General features: G+C 46.4%; 1 protein-coding gene across 1 annotated transcript in view; it reads left to right on the top strand.

The window, feature by feature from the left end:
* Positions 1 to 6,072, top strand: part of LOC132590214 (inner centromere protein-like) — a 34,887-nt gene extending 28,815 nt beyond the window's left edge. Inside the window, exons 16-17 of the mRNA XM_060263177.1 lie at positions 1,659 to 1,809; positions 5,748 to 6,072. Of these exons, the coding sequence (XP_060119160.1) occupies positions 1,659 to 1,809; positions 5,748 to 5,965 (369 nt within the window). The 3' untranslated portion in view covers positions 5,966 to 6,072. The remainder of the gene's footprint in view (positions 1 to 1,658; positions 1,810 to 5,747) is intronic.
* Positions 6,073 to 20,003: the final 13,931 nt, after the last annotated feature.

Below are 20,003 nucleotides of genomic sequence, written 5' to 3'. Positions count from 1 at the left end.
GCTATCCCTTGGTGGTGTCTCATCCAAATAGTAACCAGGGCTGACCCTGCATAGCTTTGGTGAGACTGGGCTATCAAGGTCAAGCCTTGATCTTTATAACTCCTTTTAAATCTTTCTGCGTTAGGTAAGGTAGGGGGTGCCTTTAGGAAGGTTATTGCACTGCTGACAATGTGATGATCAAACCTTCCTCCATGTAGCCTTTCTTCAATTACTTAAGTTGGAAGAAGGCTTCAAAGTTGAGCCAAAAAGAAAGCTGGGGTATTAATAAACTTTCCTCAATGGAGTGATAGGATAAGGGTAGGATCCACCCCAGTATTTCTATTTCTAAGTGTCAAATACTTGGGATGAACCTTAGGGACCTTTTTGGTCTTCACAATGTGAGAAAAATGTACCCTTTGAAAGAAATATGCAGTTTCTAAATGTTCTTAAACATTTAGGATTTTTAAAGATATATCAGCTGATAGGTAGATACAGATGATTAGCTGGTTATGTCAGGCATCACTAGAGCTTAAAGGCAGTAATTCTTATTCATTGCTGAAGCCGGTCTGTCAAAATCCCCAAATTTACATAGGTACAAGCCTTAACTTTGTGTTTGACTTCGGCAAGCCAGCCGCTGGAGGCTCTCTTACTCTGGTATTTCTTTACCACTCCAAGTGGAGCCCCTCGCCTACAGAACTCAGTAGAGTTTGTCTTCCTGCCTAATAGTCACACATTCCCTTCCTCCTATCCTGCTGTGAGTTCATCGCATGCAGTTTACATTCATGATACTTGAGGCAGCTCAGGAGGACTGACCGGGGGGGGGGGGGGGGAGCTCCTCCCTGCAGAGCAGGGAAAGGGCTCCCCTTTGAATGTTAAAGAAATACCAGAGTAGCTGGGAGAGAGCCTCTGGTAGCTGGCCTGTGCAAGCACAGCCCCAGTGCATGTCTGCACAGAAGACACCTCAATGAACAATAGTTACAGGGAGATGCAACACTGTTTAACATTGATTGAAGACAAAATGGTCTTACTTATACCCAAGAGCAAAAATAAATGGGGACAGTTCTAGTTCACTTGGAACAAAAATCAGGCTGAGAAACTATCTTTACCCCTCTTCAGAAGGTGCGGGCCTCTGTATAGTTTCTTCAAGCAGAGTCTTATATGACTGCCTGCTTGGCTTTCTGTATGCTTTAATTGTAAGATACTATTTCCATGCACACTCTTAAGTAAGGTTCCTTACCTGCTATATTTAGTTCTTGGTACCAGCAGCTCTAAAAACCAAGAGTCTTGCCCCATACAGCTTACTGTGTCAGTCCAGTATGTAAGTAATAAAAGAGCACTTTTTAGGTGTCACCAGTTATTTGGATGTACTGCAGATGTCGCTTCGTAGCTGTTGAGAGAGCAGGTTACCTCTTAAGGAGAAGCTTTCCACAAAAAGAAGCAATTTATCTTGTTGTAGTCCTTGGATGAGAACTGATACTTTTTTGAAAGGAGAAAAATTGTCATAGTAGTTCATGCATAAAAGTCTTTCTTGGGATTATTTTTCTCCTGCACATTCTTCAAGGAGCTCAGGGTGGGATCTGTCACCTAGCCATTATCCTACATTGGAGGTTCAGCTTCTTGCTACAATTTCTGCAGTAGCTATAATTTCACCATTAATTTACTCTTACCATTCTTTCCAGAACTCACCTTCCTGCAACTCATACCCAATGACACCACAGGGTCCCAAACAGCCAAAGTTCGAAGTGAACAATTATGGGATGGATCTGAATAGTGATGACTCCACAGACGATGAGAGCCAGCCCCGCAAGCCCATCCCTACTTGGGCTACTGGTATGTTTGAATCCAATTGTACCCTTTGCAAATCAGTATTGGAAAATTGCCTATGTAGACTTTTAGCCTGTTCCTAACTTGGATAGAAACCTGAGTTCAGCAGAATTCTAGTACGTATGCTTAAGATTTACTACCTTGCTTCAGCAAACTAGTATGGTTTAGTCTTAACCATGCATCCAGAGTTTTGATATTTTAATGTAATGTTTAGTATCTAGTGGATTTTCAATCTGTTAGTGGTGTTGTCATGGGAAGAGATGGGGCTACAGATGAAACGTCCTTTTCAGGGATCCTTCCCTTTCCCCCTTCAGCCTTGGAGCCGGCAAGGGCCCTAATGGGCTTCCACCACTTTGGATCTTCTTTGTGGTCTCTGTGCATCACACCCATGGGATAGGGCACCTGCACCAATCCTAATCAGTAATCTCTCAAGGCTAAGGGGTTTTCATACCTTTCCCCTTGCAACATGTGCAGAACCCCCAATGCACATGCCCACCAAGGTAAGCATAGACTCTGCTTTAGCACTCTTTGGGGCCACCTCTCCTCACCCTGATCTCCACCCGCTGCCCCTGGTTGGCTTATGGAAAAGTACTGGGGCTTCTTCAACTGCTGCATGGTGTGGGAGTAAAATTCCACTGCCTGATGGCCACTCTTTGTGCCTCTGCAAAGCACATCGGATCAACTCCAGTCCCCATTTTGTTAAATTTTCCTAACAGACCCAAAAAACTTGAGTGGCTCACCTCTCTGTGGCATTGTTATAATTCGCTCCCTCATCTTTAGATCCAGTTTGGTGTAGTGTTAAGTGCACAGACTGTTATCTGGGAGAACTGGGTTTGATTCGCTGCTCCTGGAGACTGAGATCATCTCAGTCCTCACCCAGACCATCTTTTAGCTCCAAGTTCAAATTCTCTTCCCAAACATCACAACCTACCAGATCCAAGGGCTCCAGAACACCCAAACAGGGCCTTTGACTTTTGAGGCTTGGACCGTCCAGTATCCCTCCCCTCTTCCTCTGGCCCTACCCACCTCCACCCATACTTACCATCCTGGAGGCAGATCACATTAGTCAGATGGGTCATCTCTATCATTTAGGAGGGTTACACAATACGATTAGTTCAGAATCCGTCCACTGTGGTCTTTGTCACCACACCAACGTCACTGGTCCTCCTAGAAGTACAAACCTTTCTCAGCAAACAGGCCAGAGAACCCATCTCGCCAAATCACAAAGGTCAGGTTGTCTACTCCCACTATTTCACAGTTCCAAAAACAGATGGAGACCTTCACCCGATCATGGATCTTCAGGTGCTGAACACATTAAATCAAATACTAAAAATTCTGGTGATGTACCTGGATGGCCACTCTGGATTTGCAGGACACATATTTCCATATCAACATCCGTTCCTACCAGAGGAAATATTTGTATTTTGCTATCCGGGCAAACCATTACCTCTTCAAGGACCTCCCCTTTGGAATTTCTAAGGCCCTGGGTCTAAAGACTATGGTAGTCATTGCAGCACATCTCTGTCTTCAGGGGATAACCTTAATCTCTCTATACCAATTTCCCTTGTGTTTCTCAAGGAATCAAATTCACTACAGCAGTTTATATACATTTTGATAACATATCCAGTGTGGGACACATTAATTATAATTGATTTATCAAAACATGACCCAATAACCTATCTGTTCCCATTGGGCAGTTTTCCCTCAGGTTACTTGAGCCCTTGTGAAAAAAGCTGAGCCAGTGCTAGTGCAAAGAGTGTATACCTTAGCATATTCCAGAAAAAAGCCAAGGCCAGTGCGGGTTGCTGGAAGTTCCGTACCTAAGGAAACTGGATTATTCTGGGATGCCCTGGGCTCTTCCTGAAGTGCCTGGGTTAGCTTATTATCACTTTGACCTACCTGCTGTGGTATGGAATATGGAAGTTTTCCTCAAAAATGCTTCCCTTTGTTTCTCTAAGATAAAGACCCTTTGTTGAGGAACACAGTCTTCTCTCTTGTTAACATTTTCTGTCTTAAAGTTTTCCCTAATAGAAAAATAATGCTTTAGTATAAAACGCTTTAGTTTTAATCAATATATCCCATATTCAAGTATTATTCTCTGTGAAAGGCATAGCTTCTAATTAATCCCTGAAGTGTTAGACAAATCAACCTGTTTGCACATTAGAATTGCACTATCAGCAAAGATACAACATCATAGACTAATTTGCCAACTAAAATAACAGATGGAAATTTCAGCTCTTCAAAGTCCAGCGCCTCCTAGGCCTAATGGTGACAACCCACCCAATGTACTGGTCTTCACCAAACTATACATGAGAGACCTACAGCTGTGGTTCCTCAGGAAATTTCGATCTTCCCTCATTCTGAGTGCATCTCCTCACACATGTGTTACTGTCCCAGGACTGGTGGCAGCAGGAACACAACCTGCTTTCAGGGTGCCCATTCTACCTTCTGAATCCATCAGTTATGATCACCACAGAAGTGTCAAATTGGGAATGGGGAATGCACATGGCAGGACTTTGTGGAACTTCTAGCCATAAAACGTGCCTACAATCTTTCCATCCACTTCTCTATGCAAAAGTTGTATCCATCCCGACAGACAACACCACGGTTCTCGGTTACATCAATTGTCAAGGCCTCAGGCATTTGTGGAAGAGACACACAGGCTGCTTATTCTTCAGCCTTAGGTCAGGATCAGTACAATTGTATTTTCTCACTTGTTATTATATATGTGTATATATAACATCAATAGCCTTAAGTTGAACTTTTGGGACCTGTATTGAACTGCTTGAGGGAGGAGAAGCAAATATACATTAAACTGAGTTGGGTTCCCTTTTACTTATGAAATTCTGCTTTTTAATCTTTGGCAAGATTCTGCTATCCCTGACACTCGCTTAGAACTTTGGTAGCCTTTCTTTGCGCAGCAGCTAAGGCGATCATTGCCTCTGCTTGGAAGGAGCCTACCCCTCCATCTCTTTCTTCGTGGTGCAAGAAAATCTGTGATTTTCTATTGATGGGAAAAATCACTTCTTCACTGTGTCTCTCCACTTCAACCACGACTCATTCATCTCCATTTGGTTTCCTCTCATTGATCACATTTCTCACAACCCCACTCTATTCAACTTTTCTTCCCCTGTTGATATTCTAGTTTTATAATCTTACTCTTCCTTCCCTATCCTCTACTCCCTTCCTCCTGTTTATTTTTGTTATCTTTTGCTTTTCTTTTTTTATTTTACATGTGGTCAGCTTACAATATAAACGTGGTCATTGCTTCCTTATTACAGCTGTTATGACATCATCATTATCTTTCTGATGCTTATTTAACTGCTTAATCCTCATTTTACTGCCACCTCTTTTTGACGGTATTAACTCAATCTGCAACCTACTGAGGCACTGTTTTAGTTCCTGTCTGTAAATTACATTTGTCATTAATCCTACATGCGACTTAAAATTTTGGTTATTATTCTCATTGACTCCTGTAACCTGGTCACGATACTGTACTATGTATGGTTTTGGATTTTTTCAATAAACTTATAAAAAAAATTTTTAAAAAACCCTAAGTTGGAAGATTGAAGAGTTATATATGTTTTAAGTTTCCTTCCACGTCCTTTAAGAGCTTTGAGATGAAAACTGTGATAATACTAAGATGTATTAGAATATATAAAGAAATAATGAATGTTAACATTAGTAACTTATGATAATTGCTAGATTTTAGAAGGGCTTTTTTGTAGCAAGAACTCGTTTGTATATTAGGCCACACCCCTCTTATGTAGCCAATCATCCAAGTTTACAGGATTGGTTACATGGGGGGGGTGGCCTAATATACAAAGGAGTTCCTACTACCAAAAAAAGCCTTGGGTTTTGGTTTTTTAAAAAGAGCATTGAGATCGGCCTGTTTGTTTTTTTAATAGCCTGGACACAAATCTGTGCCATTTTTTTTCCTTTAGGAAATCAGCTAACCCAGGCCATCGTCCACCAATATTATAATCCACCTGATACTGATGCGTTCTTTGGGATTATTAAAAGTCCCAAACTGGAAGAAATCTTTTATAAGAGCAAGCCACGTTACCAGAAGCGTACAAGTTCTGCAGTATGGAATTCACCACCATTCCCAAATGGCAAATCTATGGCAGGGCAATCATGGCAGGGCTTAAAGAGATGCTGAAGGTTTCTTGAGATTCACTGTAATAACTTTGCCGGAGGGAGTGTATTACTTTTAAACATATTTACTTTTGACATTAATAAATATTTCTGCTCTGTGGGAGCACTTAATGCAATGTCTCTTTATTAAATTCTGTTTCTTCCAGAATCTGCTCTGTGTGGCATCTGATGGGGTAAAGACCTCATGTTTGAAATGTATGTGATGGCAGAGACAAATGATTTTCTGACCCTGTGAACTTAAGGAACTGTGGAGAATCACAGGACAGGTCAATAATTTGGGGATTCCACTTAACTGCCAGAGCTTCCCTCTTTTAACGCTGGCATTTGGGCACAGTGGAAAGTTCTACTCTCCTTTTTCTTCCCCTTCCTCCAGCTATACTCAACTTTCGGTGCTTACTGAATTGTGTTTGTGTTAATGGGTAGGTTGGAGGGCTTATGATGACAATTGTATTTTGCAGGCCCAGGTTTCTGTTTGTGTTTGTTAGGTTCACAAATTCACAAACTAAGGAGGGAAAGGAAGAAGCCAGAGCAGTGGACTCACCATCCCAAATTCATATACGTACTACACAAAAATGAAAAAGAATAGAATTTTTTTTTAATATTCTGGGAAGTGAAGTAAATTTTAACAATAAGAATCATTAAAACAGCCCTATAATTTTTGAATGAAAATGGCTTTCTGGAAGTGGCAGCGTAATAGGCAACTGATCAAGGATCTTATAGCCACACCCCTGGTGGGTGGGAGGAAACCTGGTGGTGAATAAGGAGTCCAGTAATGCTCCCAATGAATTGGATAGCCTGGACAGGTTCCAATTTGGATTTCTTCCAACTTTATAAGGTCTGGGAGGTCTCAGCAAGTCCTAATCACCAGGGCTAGACAGAATTAAAATTGGAAATTACCAGTCTTATAAATACAGGTAGAAGGTAAGCAGTAAATTGTCATACAGCATAATAAAGATGTTCCATTCAATTATCAAACAAGAATAATAAGCTTCGTTTATATGGTAACCATTTTTGGGGTTGAATTCTGGGGCAAATACAGTGATGGAAAGAGAGATGTCAGCATTGGAGATTGATGTATCCTTAATTGATGTATTAATCTCCAATTTTGACATTTATTTCCTTCACTGTGTTTGCCCCAGAAACTGTAAGAGTCAAACTTGATGGAGATTTGTGATCAGAATGCCCACAGCTTTGTTTTCTTTTTGTCTATTAATTAGCAACTGCTTTAAAGTTCTGGGGAGTGTTTAACCCTTTCTTCTTATGGCCTTAATTTGATCTGTTATTGACCAGTCACTTGCAAGCGGAGTAAGGGAGGATGAAAGGTACAGCACTACTAAAACAAACATGATTGAAGTACTACTTGATTCTCAGAAGGACAATGGAAGCAAATAATTGCTTACATTGGTAATTCCAATTTTAAAAGTTGTTGTTCATGCCAAAGTATTAATTTTCTAAAATATCTAGGATCGTATGTGCTTGGACATGGGTTCCCATACCATCACAGCATTCAAGATACTTCCACAAATAAATATGCTTTCTTTCCACACACCCCCCCTCCCTTTTGTACTGGAGCCCTACTGGAACAAATGTGATCTCAGTCACAAGTCTACTCCATGCAATTCCTATGTGATTTATGAAGATGTTTCCAGAAGATCATTCAGTGAACAGGATTCTCCAGTACAGTGATCAGTTCCTGTTGCAATTTAGATAGAAACAGAAATTCTGGAAGCAAATGTTAAAAATTATTTATTCACAGCCATGGTTATGCTGCAATTGGTAACAAGAAATCTGACCAGACCTTTAACAGTTTTAAGTGCTGACTGTAACATGAGTATTTTAAAGTTTCCCTGGTGTTTGATTCACTGACTACACATATTAAACACAAAGAAAACACTTCTGTGAATTTTACTTTTGGGACTCAGGAATTTGCATACATCTCTGGTTGTAAAAGGGTATTCTAAAACCTGATTACTGTTTACTGCTTTATTCCAAACTAATTTTTATTGATAAGTAACTAAATGATGTGTCCCTATAAAAAGATACATGGAACAAAGTGATTTAAATGTAAGAAGACTAATGCCAGAAATGGCTTAGACCCTACGCAGCTTGAAGACAACTCATATATTTACCCAACACTTTGATCTACCTTTCACAGAGGAGAAATAGGATAGGTAAAGGTGTGAATTGGATTGAGGAATATTTCCTTCTCCTTAATTTTAAACCTGATATAGTTGCAAAACAAAAAATAGTTTCACAGTTGTCTGTGGGGATTATCATTTCCGTCTTTGCAGAATCAGAAAGGTAAATGTTACATAAAACCTCTTGAACCCAAACTGTTTAACCTTTGAAGAGAAGCCCAACCCACCTTTAAAAAGACAAGACCTGTGATGCCAACACTTCTGCTAATTGCAACAAACATAGGGTGAGTGTCAGTAAATGGTTCATGTCATGGTTTTCTAATCCACTGAGTTCTGATCATGTTATGTTAGTGCAATGGTATGCGTTGTTTCACAATAAGCCCTATTCTGATTTTCCTATAGTGACTTGATGTGATTTTGCCATAGATAACATCACAGATCGGGATAAGTTAGAGGTGCTTTCTGCAAGTGATGTTGCCTATCTTACAGTGCAATTCTAAGGAATCTCCATTAGAAGTCTCATTAGTTTAGGGCCCTGCCTGTCAGGCAGACCCCACCCTGGGAATAGGGGTACTGGAAAAACCTGGGGTTGTTCCTCCCCCAGAGTGATTTTTTATAGGTGGCCTGAAGGAGGGCTGTGGAGGAAGATCCAGGATCCAATCCAGACACCGATGGGAGAGTACTGGAGGCAGCAGTGCAGAAGGAACTGGGTGAGCATTAACACCCCCCACACACACACACACACTATACTGAGGCTTGTCTGGGTAGCCTATTGAAGAAAAGTAACTTTAGAGGTAAGGATGCCAGACCCCCCTGGTGGAGGTGGGGGGTCTCCCATTTTCATCCCCCACCAGAAATAAATCCAATGTGTTATGTGATGTGAAAGTCATGTAGATACAAAATGCAAATTAAAATTTCATGTTCACATCCTTTAATCAACACAACCTTACATATATTATTCTATGACCCACAGCTTTGGTAATAATCTCTTATTAGGAAGCACTTGCCTTTCCCAATGTCTAGCAAAAACTATTCTTTCATGCATGCACAAGAAAGCTCATACCCAGAATTAAACTTTGCTGGTCTTAAAGATACTACTGGGTTCAAACTTTGTTGTATCCTTGCAACTAATAGGGAATCATTTAAAAATGAAAGAAAGTTTGATTTTCCCAAATCTTTAATTACACTCAACCATTTTCCTGTAATTTTTGCCCTACAGCACCCCTCTACATAAGCAAGAAATCCACATTCTTTTGAGAGATGAACCAACATACTTTCCTCAGCATAGTATTAAAATTTTTAGAAAACCTCTGTATGGATGGAAACTTCTGAATAATCATTTTTAAACAATTTCCCTTCAGTTGTATGTTTATTAATATATAAGACTAAACATGTTAACAGTTGCAAGGATACAACAAAGTTTGAACCCAGTAGTATCTTTAAGACCAGCAAACATGTTAACAGTTGCAAGGATACAACAAAGTTTGAACCCAGTAGTATCTTTAAGACCAGCAAAGATGAGTGTGGAGGTGTCAAAAAAATTTTTTTTTAATTTATGCAATTGCCTTATTATAGCTGCACACTAGTGTCCAGCAAATGCGTTTCATTTAAATCCTTCAGTCTCAGGTTTTGTGCATGCATTTTAGTGTTAGTTAATTGAAAGGAAACAGAAAGGAATGCAGGCAAAGGAGGAAATCCTAAAGTTGAAATTGACAATACTTTTTTGAAAACTGACAAGCAGCTGTAAAGCCCTGTCTTCCATATTGTGGAGCACTAGGGGATTGTCTGCTCTGTTATCAGCCACTGTAAAAAAATGGGAGTCACGTGAACTCATAATATGGGGGAGTGTATTGAGTGTATAGAATGCACAGTAGAATCCACTGACATTGGCACTGCAAGCTGTGATTGTTGGCAACGTGCATATGTGTGTGTACACATACCTATGCAAAGTTGACTGCAACTCCACCATGCTTTGCACAGGGCCGCAATTTGTATGGGGGAGGAGTCCTCTGGCAGAAGCTCTAGAGAGCTTTTTAAAGTCTTGTGCCACTAAATTTTGGGGGGGGAGGCTGTGTGCATGTTGTTGTTGGTGCCCTAGAGCAGCTTCACAGTAATACTAATTTCCTGCCCTTACTTGCAAATTTGTGTGGTTTCCTCTTTGTGATTCTCTAATTTGTTCCTGCACACTGGTTGTGATCTTGGGCCATTTTTAGCAGCCTGTCCTGTTCTGATTGCACTCTATCCTTCAAATGCCCCAGAAACATCCAGAATCTCAAGCAATTCTTAAGTTTGGTGGTTTGCAGAAGGTCCACATAGCTCAGCCACCATTTTAATGTTAGGCTTGCAGGGATTGCTAAAATGGTCCCCCAAAAAACTTTGTTAACTAAAGTCCTAAATGGAAAAATGTTTTCAGAGCTTTAGGCTTCCCATCCCAGTGTATATTTTAAAATCTCATGTCAATTTCAATCTGTTCTGATGACACCCCCCTTTATTTTGTTTGCATGCAGCACTGAAATTTATTTATTTATTTCCTTTTTCCCCCAGTCTTCCTTTCAAGTCAATACCAGCAGAGAACTAAACCTCAGGAGCTCCTTTTAAATTCCCCCCATTGTTTAATTTTAAAAAGTTAAGTGATCAGAGACTAGTGATCGTTTCATATCACTAGATTCATGCTGGTTGTAAAAAAATAAAACAATGATGGGGAAATGGAGCTTGTACACGGATGAAGTGGGGAGGATGGTAGAAGATGCAGAGTGGGTGGAACAAACTCGATGTGGGTGGGGGAGTGATCTTTAAAGGGGGCAAAAGGGCATGGTGAATCTGTACACATCTTCTTCGTGGTCTCTGTGCATCACACCAATGGGAGAGGCGCCGGCGCCGACCCTGATCGGTAAACTTCAAAAGCTGCGGATTTCCGCCTCTCCGCCCCAGCGCGCATGCGCAACTCCCCCCCTTTGCGCATGCTCGCCGGGACGGGAGCGGACATCCCGCCAGTTCTCTTCTGACCGCCGCGCTGATCGGTTGATCTTTTCGCTACGGTCGGTGAACTTCGTTGGACTTTGTCTAAATCGGTTTTTCTTAGTGTTAGCTGTAGTTAGTTGTTAGTTTAGTTAGTTAGATAGTGTCTTCTTAGCCCGTCGGAGCGTGGGGTGAGTTTTCCCGCCCTTCGGGGCGCCCTCCCCCGTTCAATCGGGCCTTTCCCGCCCTTCTTTTCCTGGACCTCGCATGGAAAAGCGGTGGGGCTTCTTCCGTCGCTGTTCGAAGTGCGGGAGCAAAATCGCACCACCAGACGGCCACTCCCTGTGTCTGTTGTGCCTGGGGGAACGGCACAAACCGGACTCGTGCGCCCACTGCGCCAAGTTCTCTAAGCAGACAAGGAAGAACAGGGCTGCGCGACTGGCGGCAGCGCTTATGGAGAGGGCATTATCACCACGTGCATCCGCTCCCGACCAAGGGCAACCTTCGGCTGAACTGTCGACACCGAAACCGGTCGACGCCGAAAAAGGGCCCTCTGATGCCGATCGCCCCCGCAAACGTTCGGGCTCGGCAGCCGCATCCGAATCCTCGCTGCCGGAAAAACGGCGTAAAGAGGACAAACATGCGGAGAAGGTGAAGAAGCGGAAGGCCGATAAGTCGGAGCATAAGTCCGCCTCGGGATCGGCGCCTGTCTCGACATCGGAGCCTTCGACGCCGGTTGTCCCGCCTCTCAAGCTCTTTGCCTCACCAGTTCGTCGACAGAGTACGTCGCCGCTCGCTTCAAGGTCGACGCAACTCGTCATCTCCGACTCCGATTCCGAGATCGATTCGGCGCAACGGGTCGGTGTCGATAAAAGCCCAGCCGGGAGGCTCACGCCGAGACAGCGGTCCCCTCGTTCTCGGAGTCCCGTTCGAGATCGACGCAGAGACTCACACCGGGATCGTTCATCGAGCAGCAGATCTCCTCGATACCGGAAGAGAGATCCTTCTCCACATCGACCAGTGTCTCACATTCCCTGGGATCAGCGACAATGGCAGTACCTTTATGGTGCCTGCCCCATGCAACATCCCTTTCCCTGGTTGCCACCGCGTCAGTTGGATTGGGACCAGGCATCAGAGACTTCGTATAGGTCACGGATGTCCTGCAGAACACCCAGAAGTACGGCTCCTGCTACAATATCGAAACCGCCTGAGACCACACAGCCGGTTCGACACCGGGAACCAGAGCAACATTCCACTTCCGAGGAACGGAAGACGACTCCAGTGGCCCCGGCTTCCCTGCCTCGATTGACCCCCGAGCAATCAGACTCACCTGAGGCATCTCCTAGGTCCATGAGGGAATCATCACCCGAAGAACAAGGCGCATCTTCTACTGGCGAACCTTCACCACCGGATAAGACCACGGAGGATCATCCCATCTCCCCTTCTGAAGACCTAAAATCGTATGGAGACTTAATCAAACGCATGGCGCTGGCCTTGTCGTTGCCGACAGTCCAGCAACAGCCCGTGGTCACTGACAATGTGTTTGACATTGTTCAAAGGGACACCTCGACAGCGGTCGCCCTGCCCATCACCAACGTGATGCTTCATACAGCGAAGGCATCCTGGGACAAACCCGCGTCCACGCCGGTGTCATCTCGCCGGCTGGACCATATGTACCGTCTGCAGGAGGATACAGCGGAGTTCCTGTATACGCACCCCAAGCCTAACTCGATTGTGGTCTCGTCCTCGTCCAGAGCAAAGAAAACGCACTCGACCCCTCCCGACAAGGAGGGTCGCAAGCTGGACGCCGTGGCTTTATTCCTCTGGGTCTCTGGGAATGAAGATCGCGAACTACGCTGCCTGTATGAGCAGGTATCAATATACCTTGTGGGACCAGGTCTCTTCAGTCCTCCACACCATGCCAGAACAAAGTAGGATGGCGCTTAAGAAGCTGCAGAAGGAGGGAATGGCCCTCGCCAAACAGCAACTAAATTCCGCAAAGCATTCAGGAGATGCTTGTGGTAAGACTATTACTACGGCCATATCTCTCCGTAGACACTCCTGGCTGCGCTCCACTGCGTTACAGCCTGATACTCAGGCGTATATTGAAGACCTTCCATTCGATGGTACAGGTTTGTTTAGCGCAACCACTGACTCGGTCCTTCAAGAGATGGACAAAAGTATAAAAGCATCCCGGAATCTGGGGGTCTCCACCTCTCGCCCACAGACCAAGCGGCAGTGGCCGCGGCAATGGCAGAAGAAATCCTATTCTAAGTCCCCTGAGCAACAGTGGCGCCCGAAGTCAACGCCTACCCTCTCAAGGCCTCAATACCAGCCCAAACAGAAATACTCTCCGTCCTCTGCCCAGGCTTCTAGGCAGAAGGGTGCGAAACATCAGAAACAGGGCCTTTGACTCCCCCCCGCCTACCCGTCCCCACGGGGACACGGACTCTATCCGCCTGTCCCGCTTCCTGCCTGCCTGGTCCCGTATCACCTCGGACCAGTGGGTTTTATCTGTGATCCAGTGGGGGTACGAGATAGAATTCTTCCGACTACCTCCTACTCCCAGGTTTGCTTATACTGCTCCTTCCCTCCCTCTCCAGGAAGAGGTTCACTCCCTCCTCCTCAAGCAGGCTATCGAGGAGGTCCCGAAGGCTCAACACGGCCGTGGGTTCTACTCCCGCTACTTTGCGGTCCCCAAGAAGGACGGCGGCCTACGTCCCATCATGGACCTTTGGGCCCTCAACGAGTTCATAAGCTGCAACAAGTTTCGAATGACTTCCCTGTCGTGCATTCTCCCGCTGCTGGACCACGGGGAGTGGTTGGCAACTTTAGACCTGAAAGACGCTTACTTTCATGTCTCCATCCACCCTCGGCACCGCAAGTTCCTGCGTTTTACGGTCGGCAACGATCACTTCCAGTACAGGTCACTGCCCTTTGGCCTCTCGACGGCCCCGAGAGTGTTTACCAAGACGATGGTCGTCATTGCCGCCCATCTGAGGCTTCAAGGGATCTCCCTGTTCCCGTACATAGACGATTGGCTGATAGTAGCGGGGTCGAGGGAGACTCTGCTTCAGCACATCGACACCACCCTCGCCTTGTTGTCGGACCTGGGGCTCCAGGTCAACTGGAAGAAGTCGCACCTCCAGCCGTCGCAGAGAGTGCAGTTCATCGGCGCAGTATTGGACACGATAGCATGCAGGGCGTTTCTACCAACAGATCGGGCAAGGGCCATTGTCCAGGCAGTTCGCGCCCTGGAACGCGCTCCAACAGTCCCCGCACGTCAAGTTCAGCGTCTACTGGGCCTCATGGCGGCCACCACTTCGGTCATTCCGAATGCGAGGCTTCGCATGCGACCGCTTCAGTTGTGGTTCCTACGGGAGTTCCGCGCCAACTTCGACCCCCCGAGTCGTCCTCTAACGGTTCCTCCGGAGGTGTTGGCGGACATAGCATGGTGGGGACAGGACTGCAACCTGATAGGAGGGGCACCCTTTCACAGGCCACAACCCTCGGTGACGATCACGACGGATGCGTCTCTTTGGGGTTGGGGCGCACATGCGATGGGTCTTTGTGTCGGGGACAGGTGGCCGGCTCATCAGACCCTCCGGCATATCAACTACCTGGAGCTGTTGGCTGTCTTCCACGCTGTCCGGTCGTTCCAGACACTCATCACGGGCCGAGCAGTGGCAATCCTCACGGACAATACGACGGCCATGGCCTACATAAACCGCCAAGGCGGCACTGTGTCTCGCAGCCTCTGCCGGCTGGCTGTGGCTATTTGGGAAGCGTGCATAGCCCAAGGGATATCACTACTCGCGACCCACCTCCCGGGTGTTCTGAACACCAGGGCGGACTTCCTCAGCAGGGGAGGTGCGTCGCTCCACGAATGGGAGCTAAACTGGAAATTCCTGACACCAGTTTTCCGCCTCTGGGGCACGCCCACGCTGGACGTCTTTGCTACTCGAGAGAACAGCAAATGCCAGTTCTTCTGCACCAGGGGAGGGGTAGATCCCTTGTCCCTCGGGGACGGGCTCTTGATCCCGTGGACGCGCCACGTGGTGTACCTCTTTCCCCCGTTGCCGCTAATTACCAGAGTCGTCCAGAAGATCCTGCGGGAACGACCAGTAGGCGTCCTGATAACACCATGGTGGCCGAGGCAGCAGTGGTTCCCAGTAGTCTTGCGGCTTGCCCACGGGGAATTTTACCACTTCCCACAGGTCCCGGATCTGCTGCTGTCGCACCAGGGGCAAGTGTTGCACCACGATGTGCCCCATCTGAAGTTGACGGCGTGGCGTCTGGGCGCTCGCAGCTATCAGAAAGAGCCAGGTTCGTGCTTCTGAACAGCAGGAAGCCCTCAACTCGGCGATCGTACGCCTACAAGTGGTCGAAGTTCGTCCAGTTCTCTACGGGTAGGGGACTAGAGCCGCGGACGGCCGGTCTTCCTGCAATTTTTGACTTTCTACTGTCATTGTTGGACCGGGATCTGACGACCTCCTCGGTGAGGGTGTACCTGGCGGCCATCTCGAGCGAGCACAGGCCGATTGACGGGTATTCAGTCTTTACCCACCCGGAGACGAAGCGGTTCCTTAAAGGGGTCGCTCGACTGTATCCTGTTGTGCGGGTACCCGCCCCATCTTGGGACCTGCTCCTGGTTCTTAGGGCCCTTATGGGGAAGCCGTTTGAACCTCTAGCTACTTGTTCGCAACAGTTGTTAGCGTGGAAGACAGCGTTCCTGGTTGCAATCACGTCGGCGAGACGAGTGGGTGAACTGATGGCACTGAGGTGCGACAAGCCCTACCTTTGCTTCTCCCCTGAAGGGGTGATGCTCCGCCCTGACGTTACGTTCCTGCCCAAGGTGGTCTCCGCGTTTCATTTGAATGCCGTCATCAACCTCCCGGTGTTCTTTCCAAACCCCTCCACGGAGGCTGAACGGCGGTTCCATGCCCTCGATCTAAAACGAGCGCTGTCCTTCTACTTACAGCGTACGAAGGCGTTCAGGCGGGACTCCCGGCTCTTCGTTTCGTACGTGGCTCCTTCCTGGGGTCAGAGGATCTCGTCTCAGAGATTGTCTAAATGGATCACTGGCACCATTAGGCTGTGCTATCTTCTCCAGAAGACGCCGCTTCCGGGGCCGGTGCGGGCCCATTCGACACGAGCGGTGGCCACGTCGGCAGCGTTCCTGAAGGGAGTGCCGCTGCAGGACATTTGCAAGGCTGCCACATGGGCGTCGGCCCATACCTTCGTGTCGCACTATGCATTGGATATGAGGCGGCGTCAGGACTCGGCGGTGGGCCGTGCTGTGCTACAGTCTGTCTCTTGCTGATGGACCGTTGCGCCCTCCTCCAGGTATGTCCTTGCTTGCTAGTCTCCCATTGGTGTGATGCACAGAGACCACGAAGAAGATAAACAGGTTTCCTACCTGTAACTGATGATCTTCGAGTGGTCATCTGTGCAGTCACACTACCCGCCCTCCTTCCCCTCCGCTGCCGGTCCATCCCGCATGGGCTAACGCAGCGGTCAGAAGGAACTGGCGGGATGTCCGCTCCCGTCCCGGCGAGCATGCGCAAAGGGGGGGAGTTGCGCATGCGCGCTGGGGCGGAGAGGCGGAAATCCGCAGCTTTTGAAGTTTACCGATCAGGGTCGGCGCCGGCGCCTCTCCCATTGGTGTGACTGCACAGATGACCACTCGAAGATCATCAGTTACAGGTAGGAAACCTGTTTTTTTGAATTACTTTTTGCTTGGAAGCATAACGGGGGAAATCAGCATAAAAGCACTCTCAGAAAACCTGGAGAAACAGCAACCAAAATGCAAACTGAGCACTGATGGGAGAAAAATCAATGCAGAATGACAAAGAAAAGACAATGGACAAGCATAGTGAAAGTGAGAGGAAACATCCATGTATAATAGGTCGGCGTCTGATAATCCAGATTATATTTTAAGCAATTAAATTAACAATCCATACAACAGCCTTATTGACTCATCACACATGAGAATTTCCTTTTGGCAGAGAGAATGATTAATTTCTCATAAAAATAATATAGTCAAAAATACTTCATGTTTATCAGAAATTTTCTCCATTTGGCAAATTCACATCTCTTGTCCCTGTTTTTTTCTAACTTCTGACATGCCATCCTCAATGTTCTGGGATCTCTGCTCAGAGCTCTCTTATTAAGATCACAGGGAAGACTTCTCATACTGAGGCTTAAAAATCTTACATAAAACTTGGAAGTCTAACACCCTAGCATCTATTGTGAGGCAACCACAACAGTATTCAAACCTTAGTTTCTGTAAGGAAAAGGAAGGAGGATGAGGGGGTAATTAGTTGTGATACCTATTGAAAAGGTTTTTTGCTGATAAAATATTACTTACCTTTAAAGCCCCATCCAGCCAGAGGCCAGCATACCTTCAGGGCTGTCTCTCCCCACATGAGCCCCGCAAGTCTTTTCAATCAGCGACCCAACACCTCTTGGTGGTATCCAACCCCAGAGACATATGCCTTTCCCATTACAATCTAGAATTTGGCTAAAGGAAGGCTTAAGGAAGGGGATGGGGAATGTGTGCTCCTTTCAGTTATTCATGCATCAGTTTAGTTTCAAAAAAGAAGAGGGGTTTTGCTAGGCTTCACAGAGAAAAGTTAGGTTTTCAGGAAGGATCTGAAGGAAGTGAGAATACATGGAGGGCGAGGGGAAAATGATGGGCTAAGCCTCAGAATGTCATCAAAGAAGAGATACTGAGGATTCCTACAGCTGGCATGGATGAGGTTTTCCTTTACCAGACAGATGAATTTATAATGGACAAATCAGCAAACAAAAGTGGTCTCTTACAGAAGTGTTCAGCTGAGCAAGAGCATAGATAGAGGGAGGGAGTTGGGCCTAGGATCAGAGATAGAATGGAAGTAAGTGAATTAAGGACAAAGGTGAGCTGGAAGTAGAAACTGCAGAGTCTCAGGGCCTAACCAAACAACATGCTGGGAGCTCCATTTAAGCCTGTGTTTCCAGAATTTTTAAATATATCTTCTTACCAGGTATACAGGGCCCAGTTCACACTGGGACTTTAGTACAAGGGGAAAGGGTTTGGAGTCTTTTTCTCCTGTGCTGATTTTCTGATCTAAAACATTAATGGTGGTATTATTTGCCCTACTGAGAAAACTGACTAAAACATGTAGTTTTTGCAATGGAGCAAATACTGCCTCTGGGGCCACTATGGACCGGAAAATAGCAGAGGCAGAAGGCTTAAACCTTATCTTCCTTCACATCAAGGCCGGCGCATTGAAGTAGGCCATGAAGGTGGCTGCCTAGGGCACTGCATGGGCTGCAGAGTGCTGCTAGGTGTCCCCTCCCCACACACCAGCTGGCCCACAGTGTCTTTCCCCCACCCGAAACTCAGGTGGAGTAAAGAGGCAGCTTGGCTTCGCTCTTAGGCTGTCTTCCCTTACAGGGGAGGCAGCCTGAGAGTGAAGCAGAAGCCCCATGCCACCTCTTTTGCCCACCTGAGACTTTCTTGCACCAAAGGAAAGTCAAGGGGGGGCTTTGCACGGTGGGCTCCTCAAGAGGAGCCTGCTGCACAAACACGGCCATCTGACCCTGCTCGGCTTCCCCCACACTGCGAGGAGGTCGAATGGGGGGTGGGCATTTGCACAAAGGGCTCCTCTTGAGGAGCCCTCTGTGCAAACGGGGCAATCCAGCCCTGCTTGGCTTCCCCGCACTGTGGGGAGGTTGAGCGGGGAGGGTGGCATTTGCAAAGAGGGCTCCTCAAGTTTTAAAAAACATGGCGTGCTCTTGACATTAAACTTCGCAGCATATCATCTAGTTCATCTGAAGGAGGATAGGGAAATGGCTGAGAAGCTGAATGCATTTCTTGCCTCCGTCTTCACTGTGGAAGATGAGAACTTTTTACCCACCCCAGAACCACTAATTTTGGAAGGGGTGTTGAAAGACCTGAGTCAGATTGAGGTTACAAAAGAGGAGGTCCTACAACTGATGGACGAATTAAAAACTAATAAGTCACCGGGTCCGGATGGCATACATCCGAGAGTTCTGTAAGAACTCAAAGTTGAACTTGTGGATCTTCTAACAAAAATCTGTAATCTTTCATTGAAATCTGCCTCCGTTCCTGAGGACTGGAAGGTAGCAAATGTCACCCCCATCTTTAAAAGGGGTTCTAGAGGAGATCTGAGAAATTACAGGCCAGTCAGTCTGACTTCTATACCGGGAAAGTTGGTAGAAACCATTATCAAGGACAGAATGAGTAGGCACATTGATGAACACGGGTTATTGAGGAAGACTCAGCATGGGTTCTGTAAGGGAAGATCTTGCCTCACTAACCTCTTACATTTCTTTGAGGGGGTGAACAAACATGTGGACAAAGGAGACCCGATAGATGTTGTTTACCTTGACTTCCAGAAAGCTTTTGATAAAGTTCCTCATCAAAGGCTCCTTAGGAAGCTTGAGAGTCATGGAGTAAAAGGACAGGTCCTCTTGTGGATCAAAAACTGGCTGAATAATAGGAAGCAGAGAGTGAGTATAAATGGGCAGTCTTCACAGTGGAGGACGGTAAGCATTGGGGTGCCGCCGGGCTCGGTACTGGGTCCCATGCTCTTTAACTTGTTCATAAATGATTTAGAGTTGGGAGTGAGCAGTGAAGTGGCCAAGTTTGCGGATGACACTAAATTGTTCAGGGTGGTGAGAACCACAGAGGATTGTGAGGAACTCCAAAGGGATCTGTTGAGGCTGGGTGAGTGGGAGTCAACGTGGCAGATGTGGTTCAATGTGGCCAAGTGCAAAGTAATGCACATTGGGGCCAAGAATCCCAGCTACAAATACAAGTTGATGGGGTGTGAACTGGCAGAGACTGACCAAGAGAGAGATCTTGGGGTCGTGGTAGATAACTCACTGAAAATGTCAAGACAGTGTGCGTTTGCAATAAAAAAGGCCAACGCCATGCTG

This window comes from Heteronotia binoei, chromosome 21 (assembly GCF_032191835.1).
Source record: "Heteronotia binoei isolate CCM8104 ecotype False Entrance Well chromosome 21, APGP_CSIRO_Hbin_v1, whole genome shotgun sequence".
Lineage (NCBI taxonomy): Eukaryota > Metazoa > Chordata > Lepidosauria > Squamata > Gekkonidae > Heteronotia > Heteronotia binoei.
Note: the sequence above shows the minus strand (reverse complement) of the source record. Positions and strands in the feature narration are given on the sequence as shown.